The sequence below is a fragment of the Eleutherodactylus coqui genome, chromosome 9 (assembly GCF_035609145.1).
Source record: "Eleutherodactylus coqui strain aEleCoq1 chromosome 9, aEleCoq1.hap1, whole genome shotgun sequence".
Taxonomy (NCBI): Eukaryota; Metazoa; Chordata; class Amphibia; order Anura; family Eleutherodactylidae; genus Eleutherodactylus; species Eleutherodactylus coqui.
The window spans coordinates 68,317,129-68,336,853 of record NC_089845.1 but is presented as its reverse complement, the minus strand read 5'-3'; the positions used below and the strand labels follow the sequence as shown (position 1 = coordinate 68,336,853).

At 40.8% G+C, this 19,725-nt stretch overlaps 1 protein-coding gene across 1 annotated transcript in view; it reads right to left on the bottom strand.

The window, feature by feature from the left end:
• Positions 1–19,725, bottom strand: part of RTTN (rotatin) — a 232,755-nt gene that overhangs the window by 202,463 nt on the left and 10,567 nt on the right. The window contains exons 3-6 of the mRNA XM_066579499.1: positions 16,381–16,568; positions 8,451–8,625; positions 7,127–7,213; positions 5,385–5,481 (exon numbers count right to left, since the gene is read on the bottom strand). Of these exons, the coding sequence (XP_066435596.1) occupies positions 5,385–5,481; positions 7,127–7,213; positions 8,451–8,625; positions 16,381–16,568 (547 nt within the window). The remainder of the gene's footprint in view (positions 1–5,384; positions 5,482–7,126; positions 7,214–8,450; positions 8,626–16,380; positions 16,569–19,725) is intronic.

Below are 19,725 nucleotides of genomic sequence, written 5' to 3'. Positions count from 1 at the left end.
TGTTTAACAAAAAATAGGCAATATCTCCAAGGTCCACAATGAGCTGGTAGATGCTCACAATGTTTTGGAAGAAGAGTTCTCCAATCTATGTGAAAAAGTTATAGACCTTGAAGAGAAGTCACAAAGAATCAAAATTCCGTGGGATTCCGGAATCTGTATACACTTCTGACTTTCCTCAATACCTGGTTCAGCTCTTTCAAACTTTATTCCAGTGGAAAGAAGTAAGGAAGTATAGTATTGATATAACACACAGAATTCCGAAAGCTCACTCTATCCTAGAGGTTGCTCGACAGAACATCTTAGCTGAAATCCATTCTTACCAGACCAAGGAGAAACTTCTAAACTAAAGGAAGATGAAGAAGATCTTTACCAGACCCATATAATGTCTGACTGATGTTCCCCAATCTCTCTCATGCAACTTTGCAACTCCGAAGACAATATTCAGTTATATTTGTGGTGCCAACATTAAATATAAATGGGGCTTCCCTACTAAGCTTCTCAGCTCAAGAAATGTGTCCTTTGTAGCAGGTTCTGTGACGCACACACTGTCCCTCCTGAAGAACAGGGACATTCCTGTTGATAAAGCTGCAGCTCCCCCTCAAGAAGGAGGCCCCCATCTAGGATTACACAAGAATGGTCCTTTTCTGACAAGAATGATCATCATATTCATCATCAAAGTACTTCTCAGTTAACGTTTTGTACTTTTCAAGTCTTTTCTTACTGTAATACTTTAATTGCATTATGAAATGATTCATGATGTTTGGATCTGTTAATACCCCCAATGTATTATACACCTTTAGTACAATGGGCACTAGGTGAACACTATCATTTTGTTATGCAGTTTGTTTGTTTTTCTTTTATTTGTCCTTCTGTTACTTTTCTTTTTGGTTTTATGAGGCCTTTCTTTATGCTACATTTCCGCCACAAAGTCAGCGCAGCTTTTTTTTATTTATACATCGTGTTTATTACCATTTCTTTGTTAAATGTTAAAGGCTTGAACGGTTCATTTAAACAGAATTTGCTATGGCGCGAGGCCCTCAGGCTACACGCTGACGTATTCTTTGCTTGAGAAATGCATTATATAAAAGATAAAACACTCTTAATGCGCTCATCCTAAATTCCAGCAGCTTTCTTTTACTCCAAACCCCGATAGAGAGTAAAAAAAAAAAAGGAGTATTAATTACAAATCAGTAATTCAGTATCATTTTCTCGGCAGGACTTATACATAGATCCTTTAGGTAGTTTCATAATTCTTGTCTGCAAGATTAATAATGCTCCTTTCACTTTAGTGAATGCATATTTCCCATAGAAGTGGCAAGCTAAATTATTTTCACACTTGAAAGAAATTTCATAGATACAAAAGGACAATTTGATAATTGGGGTGGGGGCATTCAGTTATGGATCTGACTCTAGATTATCTTTCCATATAGTCCCACTTTTGCAGAGAAAGGAACTGTATCACGTTTGGCATAGTCTTCATGGCCCAGACAAACTATACCTTTTTATCATTGCCTCGTTCTTTCTATTCAGGAATTGATTTCTTTCTTTTGGATGTCAGAGGACTGAGAGAGATTATGCGGACAGAGATCAGAACCATCACCTGGTCAGATCATGCCCTCCTTCCCTAGGAGAATTAATGAATAAATTATTTTCCACCCAAAACATGAATCTAACTTGAAAACCAAATTAGAACTTCTTTTTACCATTAACTCGGTCAGTTTCCGGTGCCTTCTCAGTGTAGGATGCCGACAAAGTCTATTTGAGAGGTTTATTTATAAATACACTTCTAGGGCTAAAAGAAAGAAGAATAATTAACTTCCCTGAACTCTCAAATTAATACCATTGACTCCCTAAATAGTTTTAATCCCACACCTCAAAAAAAACGGAAGAGATTTTTAGGTTCTGGGCCAAAATTCAAAGTCTTTTGGTGGTAAAACAAGATATTGTTTTTCAAAAAATGAATATGCACACATGAAAACCGTACTGGGGCACTATTGGCCAAACAACTTCAAAGTCTTACATCTAAGGAAAGGATTAGACATCTTTTAGACTCTAGCAGGCATAAAATTACTCATCCTCAAGAAATTGCTAATGCATTTGCCTCATATTACTCCACTCTTTACAATCTAAGAGAAGATACTAATACAACCCCAATTGAAAGAAATTTCAAATTTTCTCCAGAACATTACTCTCCTGTGCCTGTCACCCGACCAATTGGCCTCTCTTTCTACATCGATCTCTAGGTCTGAAGTACTAGAAGCCGGCAAAACGTTAAAACCCCTGAAATCTCTAGGCCCATATCGCTTTTCTAATGGTTATTATACTCTTCCCTCCTGGCCTATCTGGTGACGGTGTTTAATGAGGCAATGGTTAAGGGTTTCTTCCCTCAGAAAATGTTAGAAGCCCTGATTGTCACTTTAACCAAACCTGCCAAATAAACTACATATCCAGGTAATTTTCGCCTATTTCTCTGATGCAAAAATGTATGCCAAGATGCTCAGCATCTGATTCTTTTCTATTCTTCCAACGTTGGTCGCTGCAGATCAAGTATGCTTTGTCCCACAGAGACAGGCTCCCGATGGAACCCGACGGTTACTGAATCTCATTAAGACTAGATGCAGAAAAGGCGTTTGATCAGATTCACTGTACTTATTTAGAGGCTACCTTAGGGAACTTTGGTTTCTCTGGTCCCATTTAATCTGCCATATTGTCGTTCTATTTAGCACCATCTGCACAGGTTTTTTCTTCTGGGTTAATTTTCTTTTTATTTGCCAGTTTTTAACAGAGTTGCCCTCTCTCGGGCACTTATTTTTGCCCTTCTTATGGAACCTCTAAACAGATTAGAACAAATAACATCAAAAGGAATTGAATTAGGAAATTAGAAACTCATAATAGGGCTATAAGTTATCTGTAAAGTTAGATACGCTTATTAACATTCTTCTTTGCTTCCCAAACTTACAACCATTCTGGCTCACTGTAAAAAAAATCAATACTACTCAGATGAAACAAATACAATTACTTTAATCCTGGTTCTGCTAAGCCTTGATATTATATAACATCTTACAAAACCCCAATTCTACCACCCTGCACCTCTTCATTGCAACAAAATTGCTCACAAGACATTGGATAAAAACAGACCCACACATGATAAAAGCCTTTAAAGGGGTTGTCCCGCGCCGAAACCTAAAAGCAGACAGTTAAATTACATCCATTTGTTATTTAAAAAAAAAAAATTCGCTTACCTGGATCCCCGATCTGCAGCTTTGAAGATTCTTCTTTCAAAGATGGCGCCGCTGGTCTTCTCCCACGGTGCACCGCGGGTCTTCTTCCATGGTGCACCGTGGATGTTCTTCTCCAGTCTGCGTTCCACTGCCGATTACAGCCACCTCATTGGCTGATCGGCACCACGTGACGGAGGCGGAGCTACGATGACGCGGAGAAGAGGGAGGAGCCAGGACGCAGCTCGTGAGCCCGGACACATCCAGCAGAGGATTCCTCACTGCGCAAGCCCGACTGTTCGTGCGACCAGAGAAGAGGTTTGATCGTCGCCATGGAGACGGGGACGCCAGCACCGGAGGGGGTAAGTGTATGACTTCTGTATGGCCAATATTTAATGCATGATGTATATTACAAAGTGCATTAATATGGCCGTACAGAAGTGCATAACCCCACTTGCTGTCGCGGGACAACCCCTTTAAGTTCTAAGATCTCTTTTTTTTTTCTCAGGTATAGGAGCAGATAGAAACATGAGACACATTTTAGAAAATGCGAGCATTCTTTGGGGATGAGCGAGATAGGTGGCAGCATCGTTCAATGTACAGAACCCACGTGACAATGGCTGGAGTTAGAAGAATCTTCATTACTTAAAAGGGCAACATTCATGTTCCAAGAACAGCATGTAATCGTTAGTTTTCTTCACATGCATGAAATGACTCATTGATATTCATCATCAGTTAAGCAAGACATGCTGTGAAGGTGTCATGGACGTCAAAAATGTGTGTTCGTGGGTACAACAGTTCAAAAGAGGCCGAACATCATGTGAGAATGAACCAAAGCAGCCTTGGTCACACACCAGCATTTGTAATGCAGGATAAGAAGTGTACAGATTATTATATTTGTGACAATACCAAACGTGCGTGTATTTTTTTAACAAAGGGGAATGTGCAAAAAAGGTTTTTATTTGTCTTGTTTTTTTATTACTACTAATTAGTGATGAAGCGAGCATTGCCCTTAGCGAGTACCTGCCTGCTCGAGAGAAAAGGTTCGCTGCCGACACGGTTGACAGGCGAGTTGCGACAGTGAGCAGGGGGAGCGGGGGGGTGGGGGGGAGAGAGGGAGAGAGATCTCCCCTCCATTCCTCCCCACTCTCCCCCGCCGCTCCCTGCCCGCCGGCAGCCGAACCTTTTCTCTCGAGCGGGCAGGTACTCGCTTATCACTACTACTAATCCTTCACATTCCGCAATCAGCATTGATTACAGCATGTAAGGTGTTAACAGTGGGCATTGGCATTTTCTCCTGCTGCGGATGGAGTAACATTATTATGCTAGGCTGAAAAAAGACAAATGTCCATCCAGTTCAGCCTGTTTCCACCCCCTCATGTTGATCCAAAGGAAGGCAAGAAAGCCCCAATGAGGCAGAAGCCAATTTACTCCACAGTGGGGGAAAAAAAATCCTTCCTGACTCTATAACGGTAGTCAGAATAATCCCTGGATCAACACTCTTCAGTGAAGGTTCTTTCCTGACTCCAAGTCTGGAAATCGGAAGATCCCCTGATCAACAACCCTGCTAGTCATCTTATGTCTATATCCTGTAATATAGCGCTAGGTCCACAGTCTCACTACTGTTACAGTAAAGAACCCTCTTCTAGGTTGGTGATTAAACCTTCATCCCTCTAGACGTAGCGGATGCCCTCTTGTTACCATCACAGTCCTGGGTATAAACAGATCACGGGAGAGATCTTTGTATTGTCCCCTCATGTATTTATACATAGTTATTTGGTCGCCCCTTAACTGTCTTTTTTCTAGGGTGAATAATCCCAATTTCAATAGCCTCTCTGTGTATTCAAATCCTTCTATTCCGTTTATTAATTTTGTTGCCCTTCTTTGAATCCCCACGTGCACTGCAATGTCTTTCCTGAGCACCGGTGGGGCTTGACAAATGCCTTCTATAGTGGAAGAATAATGCTCTCGTCCCTCGCCCCTATACCTCTTTTAATGCACCCCAAGACTTTATTTGCTTTTGCAGCAGCTGACTGGCATTGATAGGGAATTATTTGTTGGAATTGCTTCCTACCCAGAACGTAAGTTTACATGCTGTGGCGAGAAGGGGTTAAGCATGCCAAAGCAAAGAAAATAAAAGAGAAAACAAAAAAAACTAAAACTTACGATTCATTTGAGGAGAGCACATGCTTATCTGTTGTAGTCAAGGTCAACCAGGGAAATGTAGAGAACTTCAAACAAATCGTTGCACCAGGATGTAGAGCTGCAGAAGAGATATAAGATACAAGGTACACATTACATTGATAGAGAAGCAGAGCAATGATTGTGACGAGGTTACGGTTACCCATCTCCCCTTTCACCATGTTACCCAACCTCACACAGAGCTCCAAAATACAGCAGAATTTCTGAGAATAGAGCCCTTTCCCCATGCTTACTGCCTGGAACCCCTAGTGATATGCTGCCACTTGATGCAAATGAAAAGCTCCTCTATCACCTTACTGTGCATGAGAACGGTGCGTAACAATTCCCTTCTTTGTAAGATTCCACAACATTGCTCTTACAATACTATATTTTCTGGTTTTGATTATAATAAAATGCTGTTGTGATATCAGCACACTACTCAGAAGGAGGTGTTCAATATCACACGGCCAACCAGAAGTGAAACATGTCATTTACATACAATGCAGAAGACCTTTAACTACAACAATAGTATAGATTTATGAGAAGGAATAAAATATCCAGAAAATACAGATTATTTGTTTTGGATTAGCCGCTGTACAATTTGTCGGCAGTTTTTGCTCTGTAAATGTGCATTTACACTCAAAGTTGATCGTCTCAAAAGATGGCTTTTGAGCAGTCATTTTGCATAAACTACTACTTGGTAGCCTATTCGTACCAATTTATAGTATGTGAGCCACCGGGAGCTGTATTAGGAGAACAGACCACCGGCTGTTCCCTGAATAAATTCCCTTTGCTCTGCCATGGGGCTGACAACTGAGACAATGTAATCAGCTGTAATCAATGCTCCCCGGGCAGAAAACAGTGAGTGGTCCTTCTTATCAGCTGTTCTGCCGAACGATGGATTTCATGCTGAACTAAAATTCCTCGTTCGGTAGAAAAGTGAAAGATGGGCACATTTACATCCAACGATTAGCTCTCGAAAGATGGCTTTTGAGCGATAATAGTTGTGTCTAAATGGGCTGTAAGGGTTTGGGCTCCTAGAGGGCAATTGTCTACAGAGTCCTCAGAAGCTCACACGTGTGGAAACTGCTGTGCCATGCGCATGCAGAATCTTCAGATTTTGGTTATTACGTCTACTGGAGATCACAATGAATCAACTAGAAAATACAGCGACTTCAAGGAATCTCAACTTCACTTTTAGAATATATAAGTATGTATTTATTTTTTTAAAAACTCAATACATTATATACAAAGCTTTAATATGTATTCTCAGGATTTCCAAGTGAACCACTTCTACTCAGGTGGACTATAACTTCATGTTAATGACACTATAATATCTGCAGGATAACTAGAGGACTACTTCAAAATAACACTTTTTCTCATGTTTTCACTTAGTTACACAAGGAGCCCCAACTATAAACTGTTCACCCAGGTGCCCAACTATTAACCCTTTCCAATCCACTGTCTGACATCTGAAGACGTTATGATTTAAGGCTGTACAGCTCTGATGTTGGAAGACATCCATCGGGGTTCCCTTACTGTATATTGCCAGCCTCTCTGCTGTCAAAGCCTATCCAACGTGTCACCTCATGCAGTACTGGCTCTAGCCAGCAGATAGCACCGTTGTGTAACGGCAGAAAAAGAGTAAGCCCCCTAGGAAAAACAGGATACAAATTGGATTGGAAAGGGTTAAGTGATTAAATATGACAAATGTTTCCAGCTCCTACCTCTGTTCTCTTCTTGATACATTTCTGTGGATTGCAGTCGGTCTTGCTGAAAATATCCAGCAGTTACATCTTCCTTTTGCTGTACAGCTAAAGAGAGAAACTACATTTGTTACTGTAACGGTACATCCTGTCCCCTGGCACAGGCTTCTAGCCAGATATTGTATTTTGTAATGGATATTTTTAGCAGACGCTCTGCCAGGCGAAATCCAAGTGAAATTGCTAGAGGTAATGCTTAAGAAAAGCTGTAACTGTGACAACATGTACAGAACACATTACACTAACAGCTAACATTACAGTTATATCTTCATGCATTCAGCGCATTCCTCGGCAGCTCCGCGTGTCTTCACTTAAACGTACGCCAAGTCCGGACCAGGCGTACATTTTTTGGCATAATTAATGCCAGTTTTTATGCCAGGCATACATTATGCATAAATCTGTCAGTCCGGGAGCGGCCACGCTCCCTTCCTCACAAGCCTTGTCCACTTTTCAAAAAATCGTAAGGGCAAAAATTTGCGACTTTTCTACGCGAGTTTTGTGGCATAGATTAGTCAGTAAATGTCCTCGTACTTATATTCAAATTAGCTCAGTCTCTCTTTCTTAGAGAAAGCGTATGAATTGACATTTTGAACACAAGTTTGTTTTTGAGTTTTCAGCTAAATAGGTTGTAAATTCTGCACAGATTTACATCTTTATACTTTTTTTTATTGTATAAAATCAAAGAATATAATTACAGTCAATTACTTTCAATACGAGTTTCGGGGTAGGCCCTTCATCATTCAGGCTGTATAAGGCTTCATGTCCATAGGCATAATTGAATTGCGGAATCGGCAGTTAAATATGTCTATAGCCTATCATTGGGCATCAACAGGTATTTTTAAAAAACGTGGCATGCTCCATTTTTCTGTGGATCCCGCAGGGACGGCTTCCATTGAAGTCAATGGAAGACGTCCGTTCCACGGCACACTGCGTATGTGCCGCGAATCCATGGGAAAGCATGAGATTTAAAAAGACGAAAAAGGCACACTGCATGCACGCAGCACGCATCCGCTGTACCGAAGAAAGAAGATGCGACTGCGACAGAGGAAACCGCATCCGGACAGATGATTAAGTCTATTTTTTGCCTCATGTCTGTGGGCATGGCTGGAATCCGCTGCAGGGTTCCACACTCAGAATCCATGCGTGCCCATGGACATGAGGCCTAAGGCATCACTATTGGGGCTGGAGGATAAACCCAAAAGTCCTGTTGGTACTAGATGGCTTGGGAAGCCTATCTGGGGAGCACTTTTCATATACTTTATAAAGGCTGGATAACCTCTTTAAATACCTGGATAATCTTGTGCTTGCCATGATGTATTACATGGTATTTCTGTGGGAAGAAGGAAGAGGCCATCCAAGATATCATCCACTATAGCTTGGAGATTTGGCTCTACATTTGGCCGAAGTTGAGAGAAGAAATCCACAGCTCCCATGTCAATCAACCACTGAGCTGCTGCAGCATGCTGCAAAACAAAATGTGGAAAAAATATGTAATACAGATAATAGCTTATGTACCTCAATAGTAGAGTAGAGCTAATTTTTCATCCACTTTGACTTTGGCTAATTCACAATCCTGTAAGGACATATGCATTTAATAGAGGGGAGTACTGTATGCTGCTCAGGATCCATCTGTATGCAACCATAGAAGAGAAACTATATAAGGCCTCTTCTTCTCAAGAAGAGCCGTCTTGTAGGAGAATTACATGGACAGCCCACTGATTTAATTGGGAACTTAAAAAAAAAAAAACTTCCATTCCTCATGAATTGTTGCCACCGGAGAAATGAACAATTACCAGCAGCTTTCAGCTGATCAGCTCAAATGAGCACAATGCTGAGGGGACCACTCATATGACCAAGGGTGGGCCAAACTGGACCACCCCTTTACCCTTCTTCTGTGCCCTGTGGAATAGTTGCGAATCATCAGTTCCTATTTGATCTGAGTCCTACGCTTCGTATAAATCTTCACAGAACGCCTGCTCCGATTATATTTTCTTACTTAGTGTGAGCATCCTGAGCTATGGTTCCCTAAAGTCTATAATGCAAATATCAAGAAGCCTTCAGAATATGAAAAGCATGATGGCAAACTTTATATATTCTGTAAGGATTAACGGTGTAAATCAGTGGGCCGGAAGGATCTGCTGGCTGTAAATGTACCAGGGTAATCCACCTCAATAAGCTGGTGCCATAGAGTTAGCAATCTAGCCTGATGAGAACTTCCAAAGATATACCTTGGCCAAATTCTGCCACCCGACTACAACTATGGGGCTTGAATATGGATTTAAGAGTGGAGCTGTAGAGGAGCATACCCATGGGGTCAGGTGCAACAAGTATTGTGTAAGCCCCTCTTTTCTGGAGGTACTGAATAGATATCCAGGACCAGCCCTTCTGCTTCTACAGAACAAGCTATACCTGCCCAGACTCCATGTGTAGCATCCCTTCGGTAAAACATATGGCAGATACATTGCTGTAGGCACGATCTGCCCGTTTAGAATCATTATCTGAAACAAGAAGGGAAACTTCCCAGTAAAGTCAAGGGAAAATACAATACACTTTATAGAGAACAGCCTGATATGAATAGAACACAGACACAGTAACACTAAAGCCTGACAAGAAAGAAGGCAAGTGAAAATGTAGAAAATAAGGCTTTACTGGGAGCAAGATTTTCCTTCTCAAAAGATTTTAAAACCAGAAACGGCCTTAAATGAAAAAAATCAATATGAATAATAAACTTGCCCTCCTCAGATAGTCACCCCATAAGTCTGCAAGGATTTTATATTTATCTGCGAAGATGAGAAGTATATCTGGAGGGGGCTCACAATAATAAAGAATAGAATCCGTTATACTATTAACTAATGCTCACATTCTTCAATATAAAGGCAATCTGTCAGCTCCCGAGTCCACGAGTTTAGTTTATGGTGTTCATAGAAGCTGGATGCGGGGATGTGACTCCTATACTGGTCTCCCTCAGTGTTTCCCCTCTGTCCAAGCCTCTGCTGCTTGCATCCCTCCAACCACATTCTATGCATGCAGCAGTGTCTTGGATGGAGGGGAGACGCTGAAGATGTGGTGCACTGTGCCAGACCGTTTCCGTAACTCCCATTGACTTGAATGGGAGCTACGGAAATAGTGTAAAGCTGTCGTCTTGGCTGTTTACCACTTCAGTTAGGAGATGCTGAGATGGGAATACCCCTTTAAGGACTGCTGCACACGTGCATTACAGATTCATGTTGTACAGATCCGTAATATGGCACTCTGACAACTACGCAATCTTAGGGTGTATTCACACTTGCGATAAAATTGTGCAATTTTCGCGCAATGCTAGAGTGAGTGAAAACACACAATTATGAAACCAATCATTTTAAGTGGTTTCATTCCCATTTGCGATGTTTTTACTCCTACGATGTGAAAAAATTTATTAAATTAAAAATCACAGCATGCCCCCATCTTTCTGCGTTTTGCGATTTTTTTTATTGCCCATGTTTCCCTATGGAGCCTCCTTTTAATCAGATCACAACACATGAACTTGTGATTTTTGTGCAATGCAATGCATTTTTAACATTAGAAAGTCCTATTGACTTTCGCGCAACTTTATTGCGGGTGGCAGCGAAGCGAGGAGAGATTGTTCTCAAGAAAAAGCATTGCAGACACTCAAAAAACGTCTGAACACAATGGCGATTTTATCCTGATTTCCTGACGACAAATCGCGATCGCCAGTGTGAAGGTGCCCTTACTGACTTTAAATTTATATCAAACCAAAGATTTCGTTTTTTTCTTTCCATTCACAGACACTTCATCACACATCATCTATCTATCTAAAGGTGAAAGCCCTCACTGACTGACTGACTCGCCACTAATTCTCTAACTTCCCGATGCCGTACAAACATGAAACTTGGCACGAGTATTCTTTAGGTCCTAATTAGGGAAAAAAAGGGGTCACAACCCGATTATTAGATTGCTAAGTGCAAAAGTATTTCCAGCCACGTGTAAAGTACCTTATCTAATTCTCTAACTTCCCGGTATCGTACAAACATGAAATTTGGCATAACCATTTTGTAGGTCCTAAATAGGAAAAGTAGAGTGGTCACAAATTGAAAATTCAATGCCAAGTGCAAAAGTTTTGGCACCCTTGTGTAATATACCAAATCTAATTCTCTAACTTCCCAGAGTCATACACATGAAATTTGGGATGATCATTCTTTAGATCCTAAATAAGAAAAGGAAAGAGGTCACAACTTGATTATTCAATGCTAAGTGCAAAAAAATTGGCACCCCTTTGTAATCTACCTAATCTAATTCTTTAACTTCCCAATGTTGTAAAAACATGAAATTTGGCATGACCATTCTTTAGATCCCAAATAGAAAAAGTAAAGGGGTCAGTAAAGGGATCACAACAGGATTATTCAATGCTAAGTGCAAAAGTATTGGCACTCATATGTAATGTAACATCCCTGGGTTGCACAAACATGAAATTTGGCATGACCATTCTTTAGGTCCTAAATAGGAAAAGTACAGGGGTAACAACTCAATTATTCAATGCTAATTGCAAAAGTAAGCAGACCCCTATGTAATGTAACTTCCTGGTGTCGTATAAGCGTGAAATTTGGTGCAAGCATTCTGTAGGTCCTAAATGAGGAGAGTGTGCGTGGGGGGCAGGCACATTCTGCAGAGGAACATCGATACATACAGCCTGAGGAGAATCTAACGCTCCTCTATATGTATACACATTTTATTCCTCGGTTCCTCTAAAGCAACCTTGACTTCATAAAATGTTCTGTGCGAACAACACTTAAACACCTGTACCCAATTAACTTGGGGCAAAGTCTGGTATAACAGTTAGTATCTATATAAATGCAAATGCCCTGACTCACTGACTCAACCACTGACTGACTCGGCACTTATTCTCTAACTTCCCGGTGTTCTACAAACTTGAAAATTTGCACGACCATTCTTTAGGTCCTAAAAAGGAAAAGTAAAGGGGTCACAACTTGATTATACAATGATAAGTGCAAAAGTAAGTGAACCCCTAAGTAAGTTACCTAATCTAATTCTCTAACTTCCCAATAATGCACAAACTTGAAATTTGCCACGAGCAATTTTTAGGTTTTAAATAGGAAAAGTAAAGGGGTCTCAACTTGATTATTCAATTCAAAGCGTGAAAATCCGCAAAAAAAAACCATGATCGATGAGAGAGTTCTTTTCTCAGAAACCATAAAGCCTAGGGATATTATTTTTACGCACACACCACCTTCAGGCCTTTTTGAAAAATTTGTTTTCCAAACATGAAAAATCGCAAACAAAACCCGAATCTTGTAAATACAGTATGTAAATATGGAAAGTAAAGGGGTTGCAAATTGATTATCTACCTCACCTCTATGTATACATACTGAGGAGAATCCAGCTCACCTTTAGCGTAAAAACACATAGGCATATGCGCAACTATGATTGCTGCTATGGAGCACAATTGCGCATGATCGGGTTGTGTTTTTTTTCCCTCAGAGAATTTAAACTTCACGCTATAGTGCACGTTTAAATAAGACAGTGGGAAGATGGGTCCTGCACTATCCTTCCCATATGTAGTTATTATTAAGTGTGGTAAAGATACGGCAAGTCCTACCTTTTTTCACCCGCACTACTAACCCTTTCCAATCCACTGTCTGACCTCTGAAGACATTATGATTTAAGGCTGTACAGTTGCTATGTTGGAAGACGCCCGTCGGGGTTCTCTTACTGTATATTGCCAGCCTCTCTGCTGTCGGAGTCTGTCCAACGTTTTACCTCATGCAGTACTGGCTTTAGCCAACATATAGCGCCGTTTTATATTGGCAGAAAAAAAAATAAGCCCCCTAGGAAAACCAGGATACAAATTGGATTGGAAAGGGTTAACAGTCGAGAATACTGCTAATTAAAACAAAACCATTGAAATCAATGGTTAATTTCATAAAGCGGCCATGATTATGACAGGACTATATCACACTCATGTGAAGAGGCCCTTATGTGCATATACTGAGGAGAATCTAACTTGCTTATCTGTGTATATACTAAGAAGAATGTAACTTATCTTTAGACTAATTTCACATGGGCCGGATATCGCGCTCGGGAACGTGCCATGTCCCCGCAAATATTCCCTCACTTCAGGGAAGTAGCGACCTTCTGGATCGGCAATGGTCTCCAATTGCTTTGAATGAGAAACTTTGCATCCTGTGCACCTCACATGCCGTGCAATGTTTTTCCCAGCCCCACTAAAAGCAATCAGCAAGGCGTTCCAAGGGAACGCCCAAAGATAGTACATGTGATTTTTTTTTTCTTGCACCGCAATGTGGAAAAAAAAAAAATAGCTCAAAAGAATGGGGTTCATATTAGTGCAAGAATTGTGTTTCGCAACGCATTAATTTTGAGCGATTTTCGCGGTCGTGTGAAACTAGCCTTATGTGTATATACTAAGGAGAATCTAACTTACCTTTCTGTCTATATACTGAGGAGAATCAACCTCTAGAGATGAGCGAGCCTACTCGGTAAGGCAGTTACTCGAACGAGCATCGCTCTTTTCGAATAACTGCTTAGTGTTCCGAGCAGGCTCGGGTGTGCTGCGGGGGGCGGCAGAGCGGGAAGAAGAGTGAGAGAGATCTCTCTCTTCCGCCTGCTCCGCTCAACCCTGCAGTCCACCCGAGTAACTGCCTTATCGAGTAGGCTCGCTCATCTCTATCAACCTCACATCTATATATCTAAATGAGAAAGCCAACCCTATTTGACTGACTATCCACTAATTCTCTAACTTCCCGGTGTCATACAAATGCAAAATTAGGCATGACCATTCTATATGTGCTAAAAAAGTAAAAGGGGTGGCAACTTGATTATTCAATTCTAAGCGTTCTTTGCTCAAAAACCATAAAGCATAAGGAAATTATTTTTTCACACACGCAACCTTCATGTCGTGGAGATATACTATATATAGGCCTTTTTGAGAAATTCATTGTCCAACCGTTATAATTTGCGACCAAAAATGTGAATCTTGGAAATTTGGTATGTAAATAGGAAAAGTAAAGGGGGTCACAACTTGATTATCTATCTCAATACTCTGTGCGAACATTGGGTAAATATCTGTACCAAATTAACTCTGGCAAAGCTAGGTATGTCAGCTAGTTGTATTATACAGCTAATCTGTACTGCTTTAGAATACGGTGCTTAAAAACAGGCAATTCTAGCATCTAAAAGGCTTGTTTAGACACCCAGATGATCGCTCACACAGATGATCGCTCAAAAGTTGGCTTTTGAGTGATCATTTTGCATAATCTGTTAATTGGTACTAATGCCTATTAGTACCAATTAGCAGCGTGTGAGCCACCAGGAGCTGAATTTATTCAGAGGACTGCCCGCTGTTCTGCCGGCAGGGTTGAGAGCTGAGAACAGCTGAGACAATGCAATCAGCCGTTCTCAGCAGAGCAAAGCGTGTGGTCAGTCCTATCAGCTGTTCTGCTGAACGACCGTTTTCAAGCTGAACTGAGCACTGTTGTTCGGCAGAAAACTGAAAGACAGGCACATTTACACACAACGATTATCGCTCAAAAGATGGCTTTTGAGTGAATTTTGAGCGATAATCGTATCTAAATTGGCCTTAAGGGCGCTCTCGCCCTCAGGAAAATATTAAATGTGTTTTGATTTAGATTTTATTCAGCCATTTATTTAATTTCAATTTTGAGTCTTTGACCAGAATATACTGAATACTTTTGAACTATCATTGTTCTAGACAGAGAGCCAAGGAAATACGTTTATGTTAGAGCAAATCAAATCTTCATACCAAAAGAGGAGTCAAGATGCAGAATCTGTATGGCCTTTTGAGATACATCTTATCTTGGGTAGAAAGTCATATTTATTTCTGGGAAGAGGCATTTTAAGTTTACATACAAAGAGGAGTCAACACCTACGATTTATGTCCCATTTAGGCCTCATCCACAGGGGCGTGGATCATGCAGCATTTTACCAACCTGTGGAGCAGGCTATCGCTGCGTACGGCAGCAAGTGCACTGCACATGACCGTGTATCTCATGTGCAGTGTGACTAGTTTATTTTTATTTTTTTAAATTCCCCTTCTCATAGCGGGAATGCATGTGTATCATCGCCCATATGTAATGTGTTTGCATATGGAAAGTGTTGCATAAGCTACCCATAGAAAAGAATAGGGCGTGGTATGTGTTAAAATGAGCATGCTGCGATCTTTTTCACGTGCATATCTACACGCTAATGTAAATGGATCAATGAACATCTGTGTACTTTCATTTACTCCATTCACCACATATCAACCTAGCGGTGATGTCAGCGCTCGTGCAATTGTTTAGACAACTGCTGTCCAGTCTAAATGGGACATTACCCATCCAGTTCCTGACGAATCGCTCTGTGTTGGCGCGGATTGAAAGTGGGCTCCTCTGGCTTCTGATTTACAAGTCAGATGATGCTACCTCCCAGTGATGCAAGGTAATTTCCTGGAGAAGGTTCTCCGTTAAGTTAGATGTTGCAACTTTTCCAGTGATGCGATGTAAGTTGTAATATTTATATATAGATAATTATGTGAACCTTTATACTTTGTGATGTGCTGCAACCATTATCACTTCTATACAAATAATTTACAAAAGTAGAACAATCATTCACCATTACGCTTTAGTATCACTTAGCAGAATAATTTATGGTTACGCTCTCTTTAAAGCATAATCTGAACCTTAAGTTTTGCTCCTTGCAGCAATGTACTCACAAGGACGTTTTCTGCTGCTCACTGCCAGCATATTTTCCGCACGGGGAGCACACAGCAGTACGCAATGCCTTGCATACTGCTGCGTGCGAACAAAATCCACATACACTATCTTGGTGTGCATGCACACATAGTAGACGTCAAGATAATTTAGGTCACGTTCTTTTTTTCACAAACATTTCACGCTGTGTGCGAGAGGCACCTTTGAAAGTAATGTAACGTTAGTTATTGCGTTTTACGTGTGCAAAACCTGCGCGTATTATACACGGTAAAAAACGCCTTGTGAGAGAGAGCCCTTAGGCATCTCATCTAGCCAATCAGTACCCTGCTCTGTATGGATGAGCGGTAAGAACCCCAAAACAGTTTATAGAAGGGCTGTTCTTCCTTTTGGAGTATGCTCTGGTTTGGATGAAACTTTAAAATGCCTTTATACTAACAAACTCTGATATAAAGCATACATACGTAGCTAAATACACACCTTTACCAGCTTATTTAGAAGTTGTAGCACTTCCTCCTTCATTGGTACTTCAGGGAAGTTGAACCATTCAAGAAGACATACAAACAATGACTTTTCTTGTATTAGATCCGCAGGGGTAAGAAGGTTATGGTCCAATTTACAAAGTATGTTTTTAAGTGCTCTTTCTCTAATTTCGGCAAGGTGGTGGCCTAAAGAAACAAAAAAAAAAAAACATTAGTTTGTCAGGACAGCACATAATCAATTTTGTCAAAGCTTCTGCCCTAGCTGTGCCTCACCAGTAATTAGGATAAAGCCCCATTTACACGGAAAGATGATCGCTCAAAATTCGTTCAAAAGATAGCTTGAATGCCAGTTTTGAGCAACCATTTTGCATAAACTACTAATGGATACTAATGCCAAGTAGTAGCTAAAGGCCCATTTAGACACAACGATTATCGCTCAAAAGCTGTCTTTTGAGTGATAATCGTTGTGTCTAAATGTGCCCATCTTCCGCTGTTCGGCTGACCGATGGTGTTCAGTTCTGCTTGAAGACAGTCATTTAGCAGAACAGCTAGTAAGCAGGACCACACGCTGTGTTCTGCCTGCAGAGAGCTGATTACAGCTGCTAACATTGTTACAGATGTTCTAAGTTGTCACCCTGGCTGACAGAGCAGCTGAAAAGCAGGACCACAGGCTGTGTCTGCTATCCATGGTGCTGAATTCTCCATTGAGAGCCCATGGCTGAACAATGGAGCTAATTACAGAGCTCAGACATCCTGTTGAGTCCTGTAACAGCTCCCAAAAGCTCATTTGCATGCAGATGAAGCTAATAAAGTACTAATAGCAATTACTGCCTATTAGTACTTTATGCAAAACAATCGTTGATCTTTCAATCTTTAGAAAGATATCTTTGTGTGTAAATGGGCCTTTAGTAGCTTCATTGGTGTGCAAATAAGCCTCCCTTTGTTGTATGCAAATAACAGCATGTGGTCTGCATGCAGCTCCATTGTTCTCCAGCGGGACAGCAGCTGAAACAAGGTCATCAGCGCTTCCGCGGAGAATCCCAGCATGCGGTCCATGCTATCAGCTGGCCGTCAGAACAATGTTTTTTAGGCTGAACTAAAAACCATTGTTTGGCAGAAAGGCAAAAGATGGTAGCATTTACACGCAACAATTATCGCTCAAAAGACATTGTTTGAATGAATTTTGAGGGATAATTGTTGTGTGTAAATGGGCCTTAAGACACAGCTAAAGCAAGTGACATCCATTATCACAACAAGAGTGGTGAGCTAAAGTTTACCGATACAGAGGTTGATAGGATTGTGGCAAGACTTATTTTTCAATTCATTAGGCTATACACCTGAGTAACAGACTGTGGATGGGGGTGGGGATTTAAAAGGATCCTATCACATTGAAAATGCAGTCCAATCTGCAGAAGGAGTTGAGCAGATTAATATACTGAATATGTTCCCACAAAAAACTGTATGACTTGTAATTTACTGCTCTCAGCTGCTCACTCTGGGCTTAAAAGTCCATTGGGCGGTCCCAACAGTAATAGACAGCTATTTCTGGACTCTTAATCAGAGAATGAGCAAAAGTTTAGATCAATAAATGACAACTTATACTGAATCTTTTCCCACAACACTATATATCAATCTGTATGGCTACACCTGCCCAACATCATCTATGGAACTGTACGCTCAAGGTGACAGGTTCCATTCAAGACCAAAGTTTCAAACGCCGGTTTTAATAGGTTTCCCACTGGTAGAAGATGGGCCCAATGTATGAAGAGCAATGCATCAATTTCTTGTATAAATGATATATAAATGGGTTGGGCTATGGCAGCCATGCCCCTCCAAACCTTTGACTTCTCAATTTTCCCTAAACTAATGCTCTGATTGGTTAATCCAGAGCCACATCAGCCAACGAAAGCCGACGCTGGATTAACCAATCACAGCATTGAGGTAATTGAAATAACTTACTGGAGGCAGGGTATTAAAGCCCTGCTTCCAGGAAGAAATGCTCTGTCGATGTAAAAAAGGGACGCAGCAAACTGTAGCAGCGACGGAGACCCGCGTGAGGGCCAGGACGCCGGCGGTAGGAGAGTGATGTTTGTGTTTTTTACATATAGTGTAAAATTTTCCCCATTAAAATGAAGTGGAAAGCATTAATTGCGTTTTAATTCATTTCAATGGGGAAAATTGATTTGAGTTATGAGTGTTTTGGGTTAAGAGCTCCGTCACAGAACGGATTAAACTCTTAATCCAAGACACATGCATATATATGCATATATATATATATATATATATATGCATATATATATATATATATATATATAATGAAAGTTAGTCTGTGCACTAAAATTTCATTTTTGGGAAGGACTTCTGTAGACTACAACCCAAACACAAAGTAGGCATCATCTTTATCACAGTTTACTCAAAAATTGCACCACTGAGGAAATTCTAACAATCACTTAGAGATAGACAGGGGATGGAAGGACCAGAGTGTGGTGCACAGGTTCAATGTAGAAAGACACAATATGAAGAAGGTTCCTGCTTCTCATCCTTGGTTACAACTGAACAAACACCACAGCTATAATTGTGCACAGCCCATTATACCTGATGAAGGGGCTTCTAGCCCTGAAATGGCTATGGATGAACTCTTTCTACATCAGATAGCCAAATTCTCAAAAACGTATGACATAGTGATCATGGGAGATTTTAACTATCCAGACATTTGTTGGAAATCTCTCCCAGGTAAAAGTTATAGTTATGGATTCAACAAACTCTTATATGCTCTTGGTGACAACTTTATCTTCCAAAAGGGATCTGCTATCTTGGAGCAAATTCTTACCAACAGGGAGGAAAAGGAAGTACACCCTCAGCGAACACATACAAATCACACACTCTTCATTTTCCTCCCTGTTGGTGGAAGAATGTATCAAGTGGGGTACCACAAGGCTCTGTAATAGGCCCAGTGTTGGTCAACATTCTTATAAATGATCTGGAGGAGGGAATTGATGGGAAACTGATCAAATTAGCTAGGAGGGATAGCTAACACTAGCGAAGAGAGTGTATTCAAAAAGATCTAGAAAAGCTTGCACAGTGGGTGACAACTAACAGAATGGTATTTAACAAGGAGAAATGCAAAGTCCTACATCTGGGCAATAAAAATGAAAAAAGCACATACAAAATGGGAGGAATTGGGCTAAGCAGCACATGTGAAAAAGACTTGGGTATACTAATAGATCATAGACTGAATACGAGTAAACAATGCGGTGCAACAGCCAAAAAGGCAAACACAATTCTGGGATGTATTAAGAGAAGCATAGAGTCTAGATCACGAGAGGTAATGATTCCCCTCTAC